Source organism: Protopterus annectens, chromosome 1.part2, assembly GCF_019279795.1.
Source record: "Protopterus annectens isolate FY-2018-M chromosome 1.part2, PAN1.0, whole genome shotgun sequence".
Taxonomy (NCBI): domain Eukaryota; kingdom Metazoa; phylum Chordata; order Ceratodontiformes; family Protopteridae; genus Protopterus; species Protopterus annectens.
The window spans coordinates 685,779,629-685,793,074 of record NC_056727.1 but is presented as its reverse complement, the minus strand read 5'-3'; the positions used below and the strand labels follow the sequence as shown (position 1 = coordinate 685,793,074).

The following is a 13,446-nucleotide window of genomic DNA, read 5'->3' as shown; positions in this document are numbered from 1 at the left end:
ATAAGAAGCAGCTGAATGCATTTGTCTAACTGGAATGGTATGGTACTACATTCTAACATGTCACTGTCTTTTTAACTGTGATTAAGTAACAGCTGGGATCAGACACATTCATTCACAGACTGCCTCAGTAGCCAGTCATTTTAGCTACTTTATTGACTGCATATACCTCAGATGTCCAATTGTGATCAAATAAAAATATGTATCTATTTATTTATTTATTTATTTATTTATTTAACATTTGTTTACTGGGAAAGTTTGATTGGGACAGTGCCCATTTTCAGTGGAGGTCTGGAAAGAAATGTTCAAGATGCACATCTTTGGAATGTAGGAGGAAACTGGAGTAGCCAGAAGAAACCCAAGCGAATGCAGGGAGGACATGCACACTCTGCACAAAAGGCACCCCAGGTAAGAATCGGACCGGAGGACCTCTTGCTGTGAGGTGACAATGCTAACTGCTGCATCACTGCACTACCCAATATATAATAATGGTAAATATAATGTATTTCTTCTTGTTTTACTCAAACACATACCAGATTAATTGACAGATTGCCTTTGTGTCCACATATTACAGCCACTTTATTTACTATATATTCCTTGAATACCATCAAATGACTGGATTAATACATCATGGCAACAGTAAATTATTCTTGTTCCTTGCTTCTAGAAGTATCCAGTCCAATCCACTGCATGCTTCCCACAGAGATATACCCACCAATTATAGTGGCATAATTAACAGTGTATACCCCATATGTCTGATTGTGATAAAACAAATGAAGAAATACACAAACAATGACCAGGGAATGCAGGTCAATTCAGTACTATTATACACCTACAGTACAATACATTGCAGCAAACAGACACTTATAACAAAGGAAAGGGAGATGGTTCTACTACACAAATGAATGCAAGACCATTTATGTTACAAAAAAGTATATAAGCTGATTTTTGTGAGATAAAATACCCTGTTTAGTAGCTATTAAGGTAAATGTACTTTGGGTAGCTCTGTATATTAAATATTTTTAAGAGTTTATTTGTAAGCACACCTAACCACAATGCCTCTCATCAGAGTTTTTGGCCTCTTCATATATCATCAGGTGCCTATTAAGAATATTTCTGTCCCTGATCCTTACTTATACAGACCTAGTCCTTTTTGTGGTGAGGTCCTCTTGGCTATTATCACTTGGATGAGAAGAACCATCTCCTTTGTAAACTTATTTTGCCATTAATGCAGTAGTGGCTGAGTACAGCAAGCATGTCACCAAACTAGCACTGTTGAAAGTCACCAGCAAATGCTGTGGATTTTGCATTTTCAGTGAACTTATATTGCCAAACATCTCAAGCCTTTAGGAAATACGAGGCATTAGCAGACACACTGTGTTCACCTCACTGCAAAATATAGAAGATCTCAGGATACATAATTTTCTCTACTGGTAGTCTGAGTTAGTTTTGAACATGGATCGTCCAGAGTGGAATCAGACAATCTGCTTCTATGCTACCAGCTAACTTTGTATATTATCCACCTATGATGTAAGATTTACAAATATTTCAGTTAGCATTTTATATTATTTGCAATGTTTTTCTATTTTGCTTTGTTTCTAGTGGGTTCTAAATGAAAGAAGGGTTCCATCCTTTCTACCTTTCTGCTGTTTCTATATAGATGCGCATGATACCACAACTTATCAGCTTATGCTATGGAACTCTATTTATTCTTCAGTACTCTGTGCTATAGTGCTCATTTTCACAGTGGCTGACTGTAGTATCATAAACAGAACTTTGATACAGTTGAAAAAAATGATCAAAAACAGAAGAGGCAATGATTCTGAATGACTCTGATATACTTCTTAATAAATAACAGAAACATGACAAAGTAGGAACTGTAACTGGAATAGTACATAAAAATCCAAGGAAAAATCATTAAACCAGCACAATAACCGACACCAAACAATTGACTTACATGCTGGAAGATGTATCAAAAGTTTTGAGACTTTTATTTCATAATAAAAAAATAAATAAAAGTTAAACACTTTCATTCCTAGATAGGGACTTCATCAGAACAATTAAATTAGTCCATCACTTCAAGTTTTTATCAAAAGGTTTTTGTAATGATATTCTTTTTATAATTACTATTTACTTTAGTAATTAAGTGATTAATATTTATGTTTTATTGAAATTAGTTGGATGGGATTGCTTTACATCATGGAATTGGAAGTGTTTAAATTTGAAGTTATGTACTAACGTAGCAGTTCTAATGAAGTTCTGTCTAGGAATGAAAGCACTTAATGTTTACTTTAATTTTTTATGAAACTTTTGGTGCATCTTCCAGCATGTAAGTCTGTGGCATAGTATTAAATAATCTGTTCATGTTATGACATGATGGAAGCCATTTTTAAGTTACTGCAACACTGATCAGCTATGATACATATATGGGCAAAGGGAAAACTCAAATGACTGTATATTGACACCAAAGATTATACTTTATAAGGCACTGGTTATAGTGTATATTTGGGACACCGGACGCAATCATACACACCGTAATGCAGAATGGATATAAACGCAGTGAGAGCAGCTCAGTATAAAACGTAGTCAGTGAACAAATACATAGTAAATAATCAATGTAAATGTTAAATTGGCTAGCTAGATTACACAAGGGAATGGGAGTGTTTTACTCCTTTGGACAAAAAAAAAAAAAAATAAGAATAAAATAAAGAACTTAGGAAGGGAGGCATTTATTTAACAGAGAAAGTCCTGTCACAGAAGTTGTGTGATGGAGGACAGGGAAAGATTTGTTGCAGAAGAAGAAAAAAGGAATAAAATTTATGCTAGTGGATATATTTGAACTATGCAATTAAAAGGAAGGACAACATCAATTGACATACAATGCACAGACAGCATTCATCACCTTTAACAAAAACTGGATAACCATGTAAAAGCCACTACTTCTTCATTTTGGGTCAGTACTTCTTTCAGAACGGTAATAATGAAACTATTTTACTGTATAATTATGGGCGACATGGAAAAGTCTTGCTTTTTGATGGACACAAAAAGAGGGAGATGGAGACACACAGACAATAAGACAGAGAGATAAATAGCTTATTTGGCACTGCCTGTAGTAAAACTCTGGGCATGATCATTAATACGGATGAGAGAGACATGAGGCATGCACAGTATGTTATAAATTACATGCAACAGTGATACAGAAATCCAAATTTAATCCAAATTCATACCACATTTTTGCTTAAGAATTAAACGTATTGTACTTTGTAAAAAATACAAAATTGCTGAACTAAGTTGGATAGACATGGTTTCCAAGAGTGTATATGTAGACCTTTATATTACCTTTGTGAAACCAAAATAACTGGCAGCTTTGCTATTTTAATTACTTATACCTTCAAATAAACTTTGGCTAGCATGCCATATAAACAGCATACATTGGTGACTGGTGGTTTTCTTTTAGCAAACTAACATATAGTAGCTAACTAATTAATAGATCCACAAGACTTTAAATTTGTCATGTTTAAGAGGGAAATCAAACCATAAAAAGTGGCTTTGTCTTAAATATGATGAAAATGTTGTTATTGCTTCTGTACTGCCAGTTGATATGCTTTGCACAGAGGTCAGTAAAGCAACAGTGACTGAATCTCAGCAGTACTCAGAATAGAACCCTTGACACTATAACTCTGGTAATGCCAGCATCATGTGCACATAAGCTGACATGAATCAGTATAGAGCCCAAATAAATAATAAAAGGCAAAGTTAAAAAGTTACCCTAGTTGTACACAAAATGCATACATGATTCAGTAAATTGATCAGTTTGAGCAGATATGTGCAGTTTATTTGTATATTCCAAACTTTAAAGTAAAAGGGCTTTCTGTATGCTAAAGAGATGTGCTTTTTTTTCCTTTTCATCTGATCAACATCTGACTCATAGTTGCCATGTCCTATCAGTGCATAACAAAACGTTATTTTATTTAGTTGTGATGTAGCTGCCAGTGTAGGGTTTGGCAGGATTTGCTGGCATTGTATTGTCCATTAAGTCTTAATAGAGATAGTATGCAGTATGTAATTAGTTGCTGTGTAATGGCTACCTGTAGCACTCTGATAACAAATGCCATTACTGAAGTAACCAATGCCACCTTGTGTTGTACTGTAATTTCTTTTGCTTTTATTGGCTAATATTGTTATCACTTATATCCGGACTGTCTCCATTAATCTTCTTTGGTTCTGGCTGTTCTGGTGTTTCTTGTACACATTTTATTAAGTGAGTTTTCTGTAAATTCTTGGAGTGGCTTGAATACCAGTCCCTCTCAAATACGGCCTTCAGCTGCTCCACGATTGTTTCATTTTTGTTGATTGATGCTTCTGTCTTCTTTATTACGAGGCCTGATCCTGCATTGTGGCAGAAATCGTTTCCGACCCAATTAAAGTTACCTACAAAAATAAGAAAGGATAAAGAGAGAAAACAAAATAAAGTATATAACACAAAAAGAAGAACAGCAAACAGCACGTAAACAAGAATCACTCAAAATACCTTCACTGAACAGCCTTTATTCACCAGAAAACACAATTCGCTTAAAAATAAAATAAAGTATATATTATGCTTCAGTTGTACAATTTTGCAATACATGAGAAGTAGGTTATAGTATGATTTGCTAAAATAACTTTAACCTAGATGTGTATGGATGAACCTTGTACACTAAAGTCTGTTATCATAGATCGTTTTACATTGAACTTTTCTCTGACAGGCTGATAGGCTGATATTCTGTGCACTCCTATGTAGAAAGTGGCAGATCACCTCCAACACCCTTTAAATTAGACAATGTCAAGTTCATGCCAGCTTGGGAAAATGGCTGTTTCCCAATTGCAACAGTTTTGGAATAAAGATATATAGTCAGCAAAATAAAACATTAAACTTCCTTTGAGAAAAACTAATTTCATTGTATTTGCTTCATCCTGGCAGGATTCCATGCGTGTTGTTTGGATGAATCACATACTTTCCAGATAAAATGCCAATAAGGGATTCTCATTGTAGCATTTTTAAATGTCATCATATAAAAAGCTGGATGCAGAATAAAAATATGAATAGCAGATAACATTAACTTCATTTACAAAGTCTGTTCATTTGTCTGTTGAATGGGTAAGCACTAAATCCTAGGTAATATACAGCCTACCCAACTAACAAGAATCGCTTTCCTTTTTCCTCTTGTACTTAAAAGATCTGGCTGCATTTTATACCTCAACACGTCCTCCAAAATGATGTGCTAGCCCTCTATCCTTTTAACTTTAAAGACTTTCTCACATTGCCCCTAAATTATCTAATCTCTCTCTCTTTAATTTTATCTACTTCTTCAAAAAGAGCTCATGTTCTACGCAACATTAGCATGCAGCTTTATGTCATTTCCCTTATGGTATTTCAATACATTTATTAGATCCCTCATTTCGTACATTTTCACAAGTATATTTTTAAGCCGCGGTGGTGCAGCAGTAGCGTTGTCGCCTCACAGCAAGAGGTTCTCCCGTTCGATTCTCGGCTGGACTACCTTCTGTGTGGAGTCTGCATGTCCTCCCTGCGGTTGAGTGGCGGTCGAAAGACATGCATGAATGGGCATGCCTTCGTTGAAGGTTGGGCATTGGGCTGGCACCTCAGCACTGTAAAAATCGACTGTCAATCATTAGCGGACCGGAGTACCGCTGTGGCGACCCCTAACTGGGAAAAGCCGAAAGAAAAACAACATTGCTTATGAGGCAGCCATCAAGTTTTTGCTGCCATCCTCTGGTGGTATTGTGAACTGCAGGGAACTGTCTTCCTTTCAGTGTTTTTGGAGAAATGGGATCGTTAGTGATGCACACAGTACTTCTGGTGGGCTTTACTGACTGTTTACGCAGACCAGACAGCTATTACTCGTGTCACTCTACTGAAGACTAATCTTCTGGTCTCAGTATTCCACGAGACCTCATCTTCTATGCTTTCTCATATTGTTTAATTAAGTTCAGTTTATTTATTTATTTAACATTTGTTGACCGGGAAAGTCCAACTAGGACAGAGCCTATTTTCTGTGGAAGCCCAGGGAGAAACACTCCAGATTATAAATGAGGTTAAAAATTTTAGAGACAGTACGTTTTCTTCCATTTTAAAAAATGGACTTAAGGAATTCAGTAAAAAAGAAGATGCTTCTAAAGTAGGGGCATTTTCACTTCCTATTTCTTTGGATTGTCATAATATTAGAAAAGTGGTGAACAATTGGAAAATAATTCTCGGTTAACATCAGTTATAGGGTCTACACCAAACTTTAGTTATAAGAAAACCCTTAATTTAAAGAGGTTCTTTGAGTAAACAAATTATGATAATTTTTCTGGAAAATGTAAATGTTTCAATGTCAAAGTTGTAAATATTGCAGATATATTAATGAGGGTTCTAATGTTGTACTGAAACATTCTAAAAAACAAATTTGGGTCAGGTATAGATTCACATGTATTTCTACATTTATAGTCTATTTGGCTACATGTGACTCTTGTGATAGTTTTTATATAAGTAAAACAAGAAAACTGTCCAAAAAAATTTATGAATGGTGCACAGCTACAGTTATCCCACTCCACAAGAGGGGATTCACCTTGGATCCCGGGAACAACCGTCCCATCAAGCTGACAAGCCTGATATGCAAGGGCATGGAATGTATTATCATGGAACTTATAAACAAAGACACTGGCAACCTTCAAACACTGGACCCCACCCAGTTTGGGTTCGTGAAGGGCTGATCTTGTCTCCTGAACCTGATTGACTTCTTCAAATCAGTTTCCAGAGCTGTGGACAAGGGTAAGACGGTCCACACAGCCTATCTGGATCTCACCAAGGGCTTTGACACCATCCCCCACTCTGGAATCATAGATAAACTTACTAAGCTGGGCATAAATCCCTACGTCACTCAATGGGTTGCCAACTGGCTTACTGACAGCACCCACACTGTAAAAGTAGCCGACTCCAAATCTAGCTCCAGACAAGTGACAAGTGGAGTACCTCAGGTTTCAGTCCTGGGACAGCTCTTGTTTGGCATCTACTTCTCTGAGGTACAGGCCAACACTAAGGGACTCTTGCTAACAAAGTTTGCAGATGACTGCAAACTGGGAGTCATTATTGAATCCTCAAATGATGTGGATATTCTACAAAAGGGCCTTACAGAAACAAATGCTTGGTGCCACAGCCATGGGCTCAAGCTTAATGCCAAGAAATGTATAGTTATCCCCTTTGGGAAAAACATGAACCCATGAATTACCACATAGGTGGCAGTACACTAAACACTGAAAGTGTGATGAGAAACTTAGAGACACAGGTGGACAGTGGTCTCACCTTTGATAACCACATCACCACAACAGTCAGGAAATCCTTCTATGTGGCCCACCTCATCACTAAGGGCTTTTCATCAAGAAAAAAAGAGGTCATTGTCCCACTGTACTCATCCCTCATTAGACCCATTATAGAGTACAATTCCCCATTTGGTATGTACCTCACAAGACATCTGCAACAGCTGGAAAGGCTGCAGAAATGCCTCACTAAAAGAATCACAGGCGTAAAACAGATGCCCTATCCTGACCATCTAAAAAAACTCCAGCTATACTCTGTGGCATATTGTCTACTCAGAGGCAATCTCTGCTTAACATACAAGGCCATGTCAAACCCTGAGCTGTTGGACATGCTCCATTTAAAGAAATACCAATCCCTCAGAGCCACACGCTCCAGGGATCTAACCCTTGTCATCACAATGAACAAAACATGCTGGAGGGATAGGTTCCTGACCCAGAGACTCCCCATACTCTGGAATAGACTGCCCATACATGTCAAGCAGAGTGCCTCCTTGGCCCTCTTCAAAAGAAACCTTGACGATTAGATGGGAGATAGGAAATTCACCCTGGGGATCGTGTCAGTTGCCCTGCTAGACAGGGGTCCAGGGATGTAAATATTGTGGGAAGAAATATCCAGGGAATTGTTATGGCTAGCCTTGTATAGTTGGCTAAACATGCCAGTAGTTGTACTGAGTTTAGGAAATTTCTATTTTTTTGTAATTAATTATATTATCGAAACACCTTTTTGTGGTGGTATTAATAATAGTCTAGAAGTGAAGGAGGTAAATTAGCAGATTATATTACAAGAAGATAAACTGCCAGGTTTAAATGAGAATATTAAGATTAAATGTTTATAAAATCACAACAGTTTTGAATTTTTAACATTTTTAAATATAAAATGTTTATGTTTGTTCATTAGAAGTATGAAACATTAGCTCCTGAATTCTCAAAAGCTTGCACGGAGTGCAAGATTGGTGCAGGAGCTCAAGCAGGCAATATGTCTGCCGTGCGATCTAGGAACAGCCTGCAGGGGCGTGCACGAGCGCTCCTGCACTAATCCTGCACGGTTTAAGCCCTGGTATGCAAATCACCCCATTTGCAGGAGAAATCTATGCAAATTAGGTGATTTTGCAATCTAGAAAGCTTGCAACAGTCCGTGCAAGACTAGTGCTATCTGCAGAAATGTCCTCGGTTAGTAATCAAGTACATTTCTGCAAAATCCAAAACGGAGCTGTGACAGCCTCAAATAAAGGCTGCATATCATGTAGTAAGCATGCCAATGGCCAAGTATAAGGCCATTGACATTGCAAACAAAAAAAAATACAAAAATCATCTTTTATTTTTTTTTTAGCCGATCTCAGCTGTTTAAGTATAGGGCAGCGGCGATCAAACGGGATCGGGGGGAAAATAACAAAATAAATCTAAAATAAGCAGTCTAACTAAAATCACTATTCTGCCATGCAAGTCAATGGCAGGCAGAAGACAACCTGGCCATTGTGTAGTGGTTGCTAAGGGGGGTGGCTCAGTGTGAGACGTGTAACTATGCATTAGCAGGCAATCCTATGCAAATGAGGGGAAGGATAGTGAATCCTAGTTTTCACCAGCATGTGAGTCAGGTCCCAACAGTGTAAGAGTAGGAATAGCTTGGTGCAAGGTTAGGAGTTAGGTGACATCATGGGGGTGTGTGTCAGGCATACTGTAAGCGGATTGGAGCCCTGTGGCTCGGGTTTGCTCCTAGCTTAGCACAGCTAAGCTAGGGGGTGTGTTTAAACCTGCTTAGCACTCTTTACAAAGCCTAAGTGGGTGTGCGCACCGGGTTTTACTGGAAGAAAACAGAGGTTAAACCAGGAAATAGCAGCAGTGTGCACGTTTGAGCACTGTGTTTGTGCAGCGTGCACACGGGCTTAAAAAGGAAGGCAGTGGGAAGGGAAAACAGCAGTAGGAAGGTAATCAAGGAGAACTAGCTTAGCTGGCAGGTGAAATGTATCAGAATCAGCCAATTACACAGGCAACAGCCCAGCCCAGCCCAGAACACTACTATAAACTATGCAAACACCTTCCCCTCTGGTTTTTCCCACACTCTACACCACCGGTGTAAACAAGTAGGGAGCTTTTAACACTCACTACAGCAAAATTATAGGGGCTGCAATAGCTATCATACAACAACTTGTGGAAGAGGCTGAGGGTGGTGAGGATATGAATGCTGTCCACCAACCCACAGTGAGGAGACAGAGAAGAGTGCACAGACCCATGGTAACCTACCAGGGGCTACATGAGCTGGAGATAGTGGAGCACTATAGGGTGGACAGGGACCACCTACAGCAAATTGTTGAGCTGTGCTGGCCACGCCTCACACATAGAACTAATAGAGGGGAACCCATCCCAGTGGATACTATGGTATGTGTAGGCCTAAGAATACTAGCTACAGGTACCTTCCAAAGGGCAACTGGGGATATGATGGGGATTTCACAGGCATCAGCATCCAGGGTACTCCATCAGTTCCTGGATGTCATGTCAGTACATGTCGATGAGCATGTATATTTCCCCAACACCCATGAGGTGTTGGCCAGCAATATGCAACTGTTCCACCAAATAGCAGAATACCCTGTGGTAGTAGGTGCCATAGACTGCATGCACGTATGCATCAAAGCACCACCCGGTGAGCGGGAAAGGGTCTACATCAACCGCAAGGGCTTCCCCTCCATCAACTGCCAGTTCGTGTGCGATGCCCAGGGCATAATAATGAATGTGTGTGTTGGCTGCCCTGGAAGCTATCATGATTCCCACATCTGGCATCTGACACAGCTGTACCAGAGATTTGCCAATAGGAACATCCCTGACTGTCACCTAGTGGGGGATGCTGGATATGCACTGGAGCCATGGCTGATGACACCCATCAGAAATGCACACACACCCGAACAAGAACTCCATAATGAGGTACATGCACAAACCAGAATTATAGTAGAGCATGTGTTTGGGATGCTCAAGTCATGGTTCCGGTGCCTGGACACATCCGGTGGAGCCTTGCCGTTCTCACCAGCTACATGTACCCAAATTGTCTTTGTATGTGCCATGCTACACAATATGATCCTGCAGAAACAGCTGCAGCAGGAACAGCACGGGGCAGGGCCACACAGCCCCCCACCATTGCCAAGGCCTGTACAGGCACAGAGTGACTCGGAGGAGAAGCAACATGACCCTGCTCCAGTAGGCAGAAGGAGGCATTCCCGGTATGCCCTGGCCTTGGCAAAGAGGCAACTCATAGCACATACACTGACACAGGAGGGACCCAGGGAATAACACCTCTCTCACATACAGTAAAAGGGATGCCAAATGTTACACTACCTGTGCCTAACCATGTTTAGGGAGTGTACTATGTGCATCTAACATAGGCAGCCCTGCAGCACCACCCTCAATACTGGGACACCCACAAGGTAAGTGACTCACACATGCCAGTCGGGGGGGTCACATACCCAACAACAGTCACAGCCAGCAGGACAGGTGTAGACAAACACAAACAAAGGCTGTGCTATGGCCTCTGAATGAGCCCTATGGGTAACCTCCCCTCCAGGCCTACACAGACAGACTACAGCAGGTCAGGCAGTGGGATGTCAGTTCTGAAGGGTAGGAGGTCAGAAACTAATATGTAGGCAATTAAAAGCTAAGATCTGTAGTACACTGGTATGCCTCTAGTCAGCACGACAGGTGAGACTACAGACTGAAATGGAGTAGCCAACATACCAGTACAGTCCTAGGAAATGTGTACAAGTGTCAGGTGCGCCCCCCATCTGACGTATAATTGTAGTCACATTCAGGTGTGCCCCCCAATCCTGTGTAGAAACGTAGAAATAGTCAGGTGTGCCCCCCCCCAATCCTGTGTAGAAATGTAGAAACAGTCAGGTGTGTTCCCCCATCCTATGCAGACATGTAGTAACAGTCCATGCCAAATGATCAACAGATACCCTGCAAAGATAGCATGCTACCTGTAGGTGTACAACACAAAAGTCAGCACTGCAGTACAAACTACCTGGACTCGATCCAAACACTCAATACAGATGGCCATACTGGGCATGCCCACCCACTTAGAGAAATGAAGGCAATGTCAGTCAACAACATACCGAAAGGTCATACTGGGCAAACTCACACACTTAAACACATGAAGGCCATGTCTGCAAACACCAGTGGACCAGACATATCTGGCAGCCGCAGATGTTAGTGCAGATGCTCCTCAGTATGCACCACTCATGCTTTGCACACACAGTGGATAGGAATACAGGCATATGTGTAAGGACAACACACTATTATAATCTAAAGGTAGACATTCATAGATGTGTGGAAGAGGGTGACCGTGACAAGGAGCCATCCAGGCCTGTCCCACCCAGTGGGCCACAACCACACGAGGGTCAGATGCCACTCACTGCAGATACTAGCCACTGGTATCTGTCAGCATTACAGAGTATGTAGTGCATGTGCCAGCTGTGCAACATGACTGTTCAAGGAAGTAGTCATCTAGTAGCTGTATACATGTACCTGTGAAATATGACCCAGGTTGTGCCCACATTTGGCGTGTCAACCCCTAGATGAATGGGTTATGGCCCATGCACACACACTGCCCTCCCCATAGCCCTACTATGACAAGCATGCTGAGGTCATCCACTGTGAAATACACCTTTTGGAGAGTTGTATCCCACTAATCTCCATGGCACGTCCCATAACTGCATACTGCTGTAGTGTGATAAACTAGTTAGGCAGGAGTTCTAACCTCAGCCTTGCTAACTGTGTGTGTGTTTGTGTGTGTGCCTGTCTGACTCTGTCTGTGTAGAAAGCAATGCTTTTTAGGGTAGTCACACCCTCTACAATTTAAATGCTCTACTTTGGTAAAGCTGCTGATGTCAACCACCTAGAAATACATCTCTGGGAAGATTGTATCCTAGTAATATCTGTAGCGCATGCCGTAGCTGTGTACTGCTGTAGTGTGGGAGAATAGGTAGGAGTTCTAACCCCAGCCTTGGTGTGTGTGTGTTTGTGTGTGTGTGTGCGTCTGTCTGTCTGTCTGTGTAGAAAGCAATGCTTTTTAGGGTCGTCACACCCCCTACAATTTAAATGCTCTACTTTGGTAAGGCTGCTGATGTCATCCGTAGGTTCATAGGTTGGTACTAGGCTATCGGCCCTAGGGCCTATACAAGCCTAGCCATAACAATTCCCTGGATATTTCTTCACACAACATTTACTTCTCTGGACCCCTGTCGAACAGGGTGACTGACATGATCCCCGGGCTGAATTTCCTATCTCCCATCCAATCATCAAGGATCCTTTAGAAGAGGGCCAAGGAGGTGCTCTTTTTGACATGTATGGGCAGTCTATTCCAGAGTATGGGGAGTCTCTGGGTCAGGACCACCACCTATAAATACATCTCTGGGAAGGTTGTATCCCAGTAATTTCCTTAGTGTGTGTCATAACTGCGTACTGCTGTAGTGTGATAAATTAGTTAGGTAGGTGTTTTAATCCCAGACTTGGCGTGTGTGTGTGTCTGTCTGACCCTGTCTGTGTAGAGAGCAATGCTTTTTAGGGTAGTCACACTCCTTACAATTTGTATGCTCTACTTTGGCAAGGCTGCTGATGTCATCCACCTAGAAATACACCTCTGGGAAGGATGTAGCCCAGTAATCTCTGTAGTGCATGCCATAACTGCGTACTGCTGTAGTGTGATACAGACCTCTGTTGGGGTTCTATACCCACACATGTCGGTTGTTGATGTTTTGTGTGTGTTTCAATGTCTGTGTAGGGAGCAATGCATTTTAGGCTAGTCACACTCAGTACATTTCAAATGGCCTACTTTGGCAATCCTGCTGATGTCAGCCAATGTGATATGCACCTTTGGGGAAGGAGATCTCCAGTAATCCCCGTGGTGCGTCCTATAACATCTCCATGCTGTAGTGTGATATAGACCGCTGTTAGGGGTTCTGTACCCACACATGTCGGTTGTGGATGTTTTGTGTGTGTTCTAGTCACACTCAGTACATTTCAAATGGTCTACTTTGGCAATCCTGCTGATGTCAGCCAGTATGATATACACCTTTGGGGAAGGAGTACTCCAGTAATCTCTGTGGC

General features: G+C 41.0%; 1 protein-coding gene across 2 annotated transcripts in view; it reads right to left on the bottom strand.

Annotated features, from left to right (window-relative positions):
• Positions 1-557: 557 nt before the first annotated feature.
• Positions 558-13,446, bottom strand: part of PLD5 (phospholipase D family member 5) — a 3,174,406-nt gene continuing 3,161,517 nt past the window's right edge. For both annotated transcript variants that reach the window (XM_044058368.1, XM_044058376.1), the window contains one exon: positions 558-4,428. In XM_044058368.1, the coding sequence (XP_043914303.1) occupies positions 4,163-4,428 (266 nt within the window). In that variant the 3' untranslated portion in view covers positions 558-4,162. The remainder of the gene's footprint in view (positions 4,429-13,446) is intronic.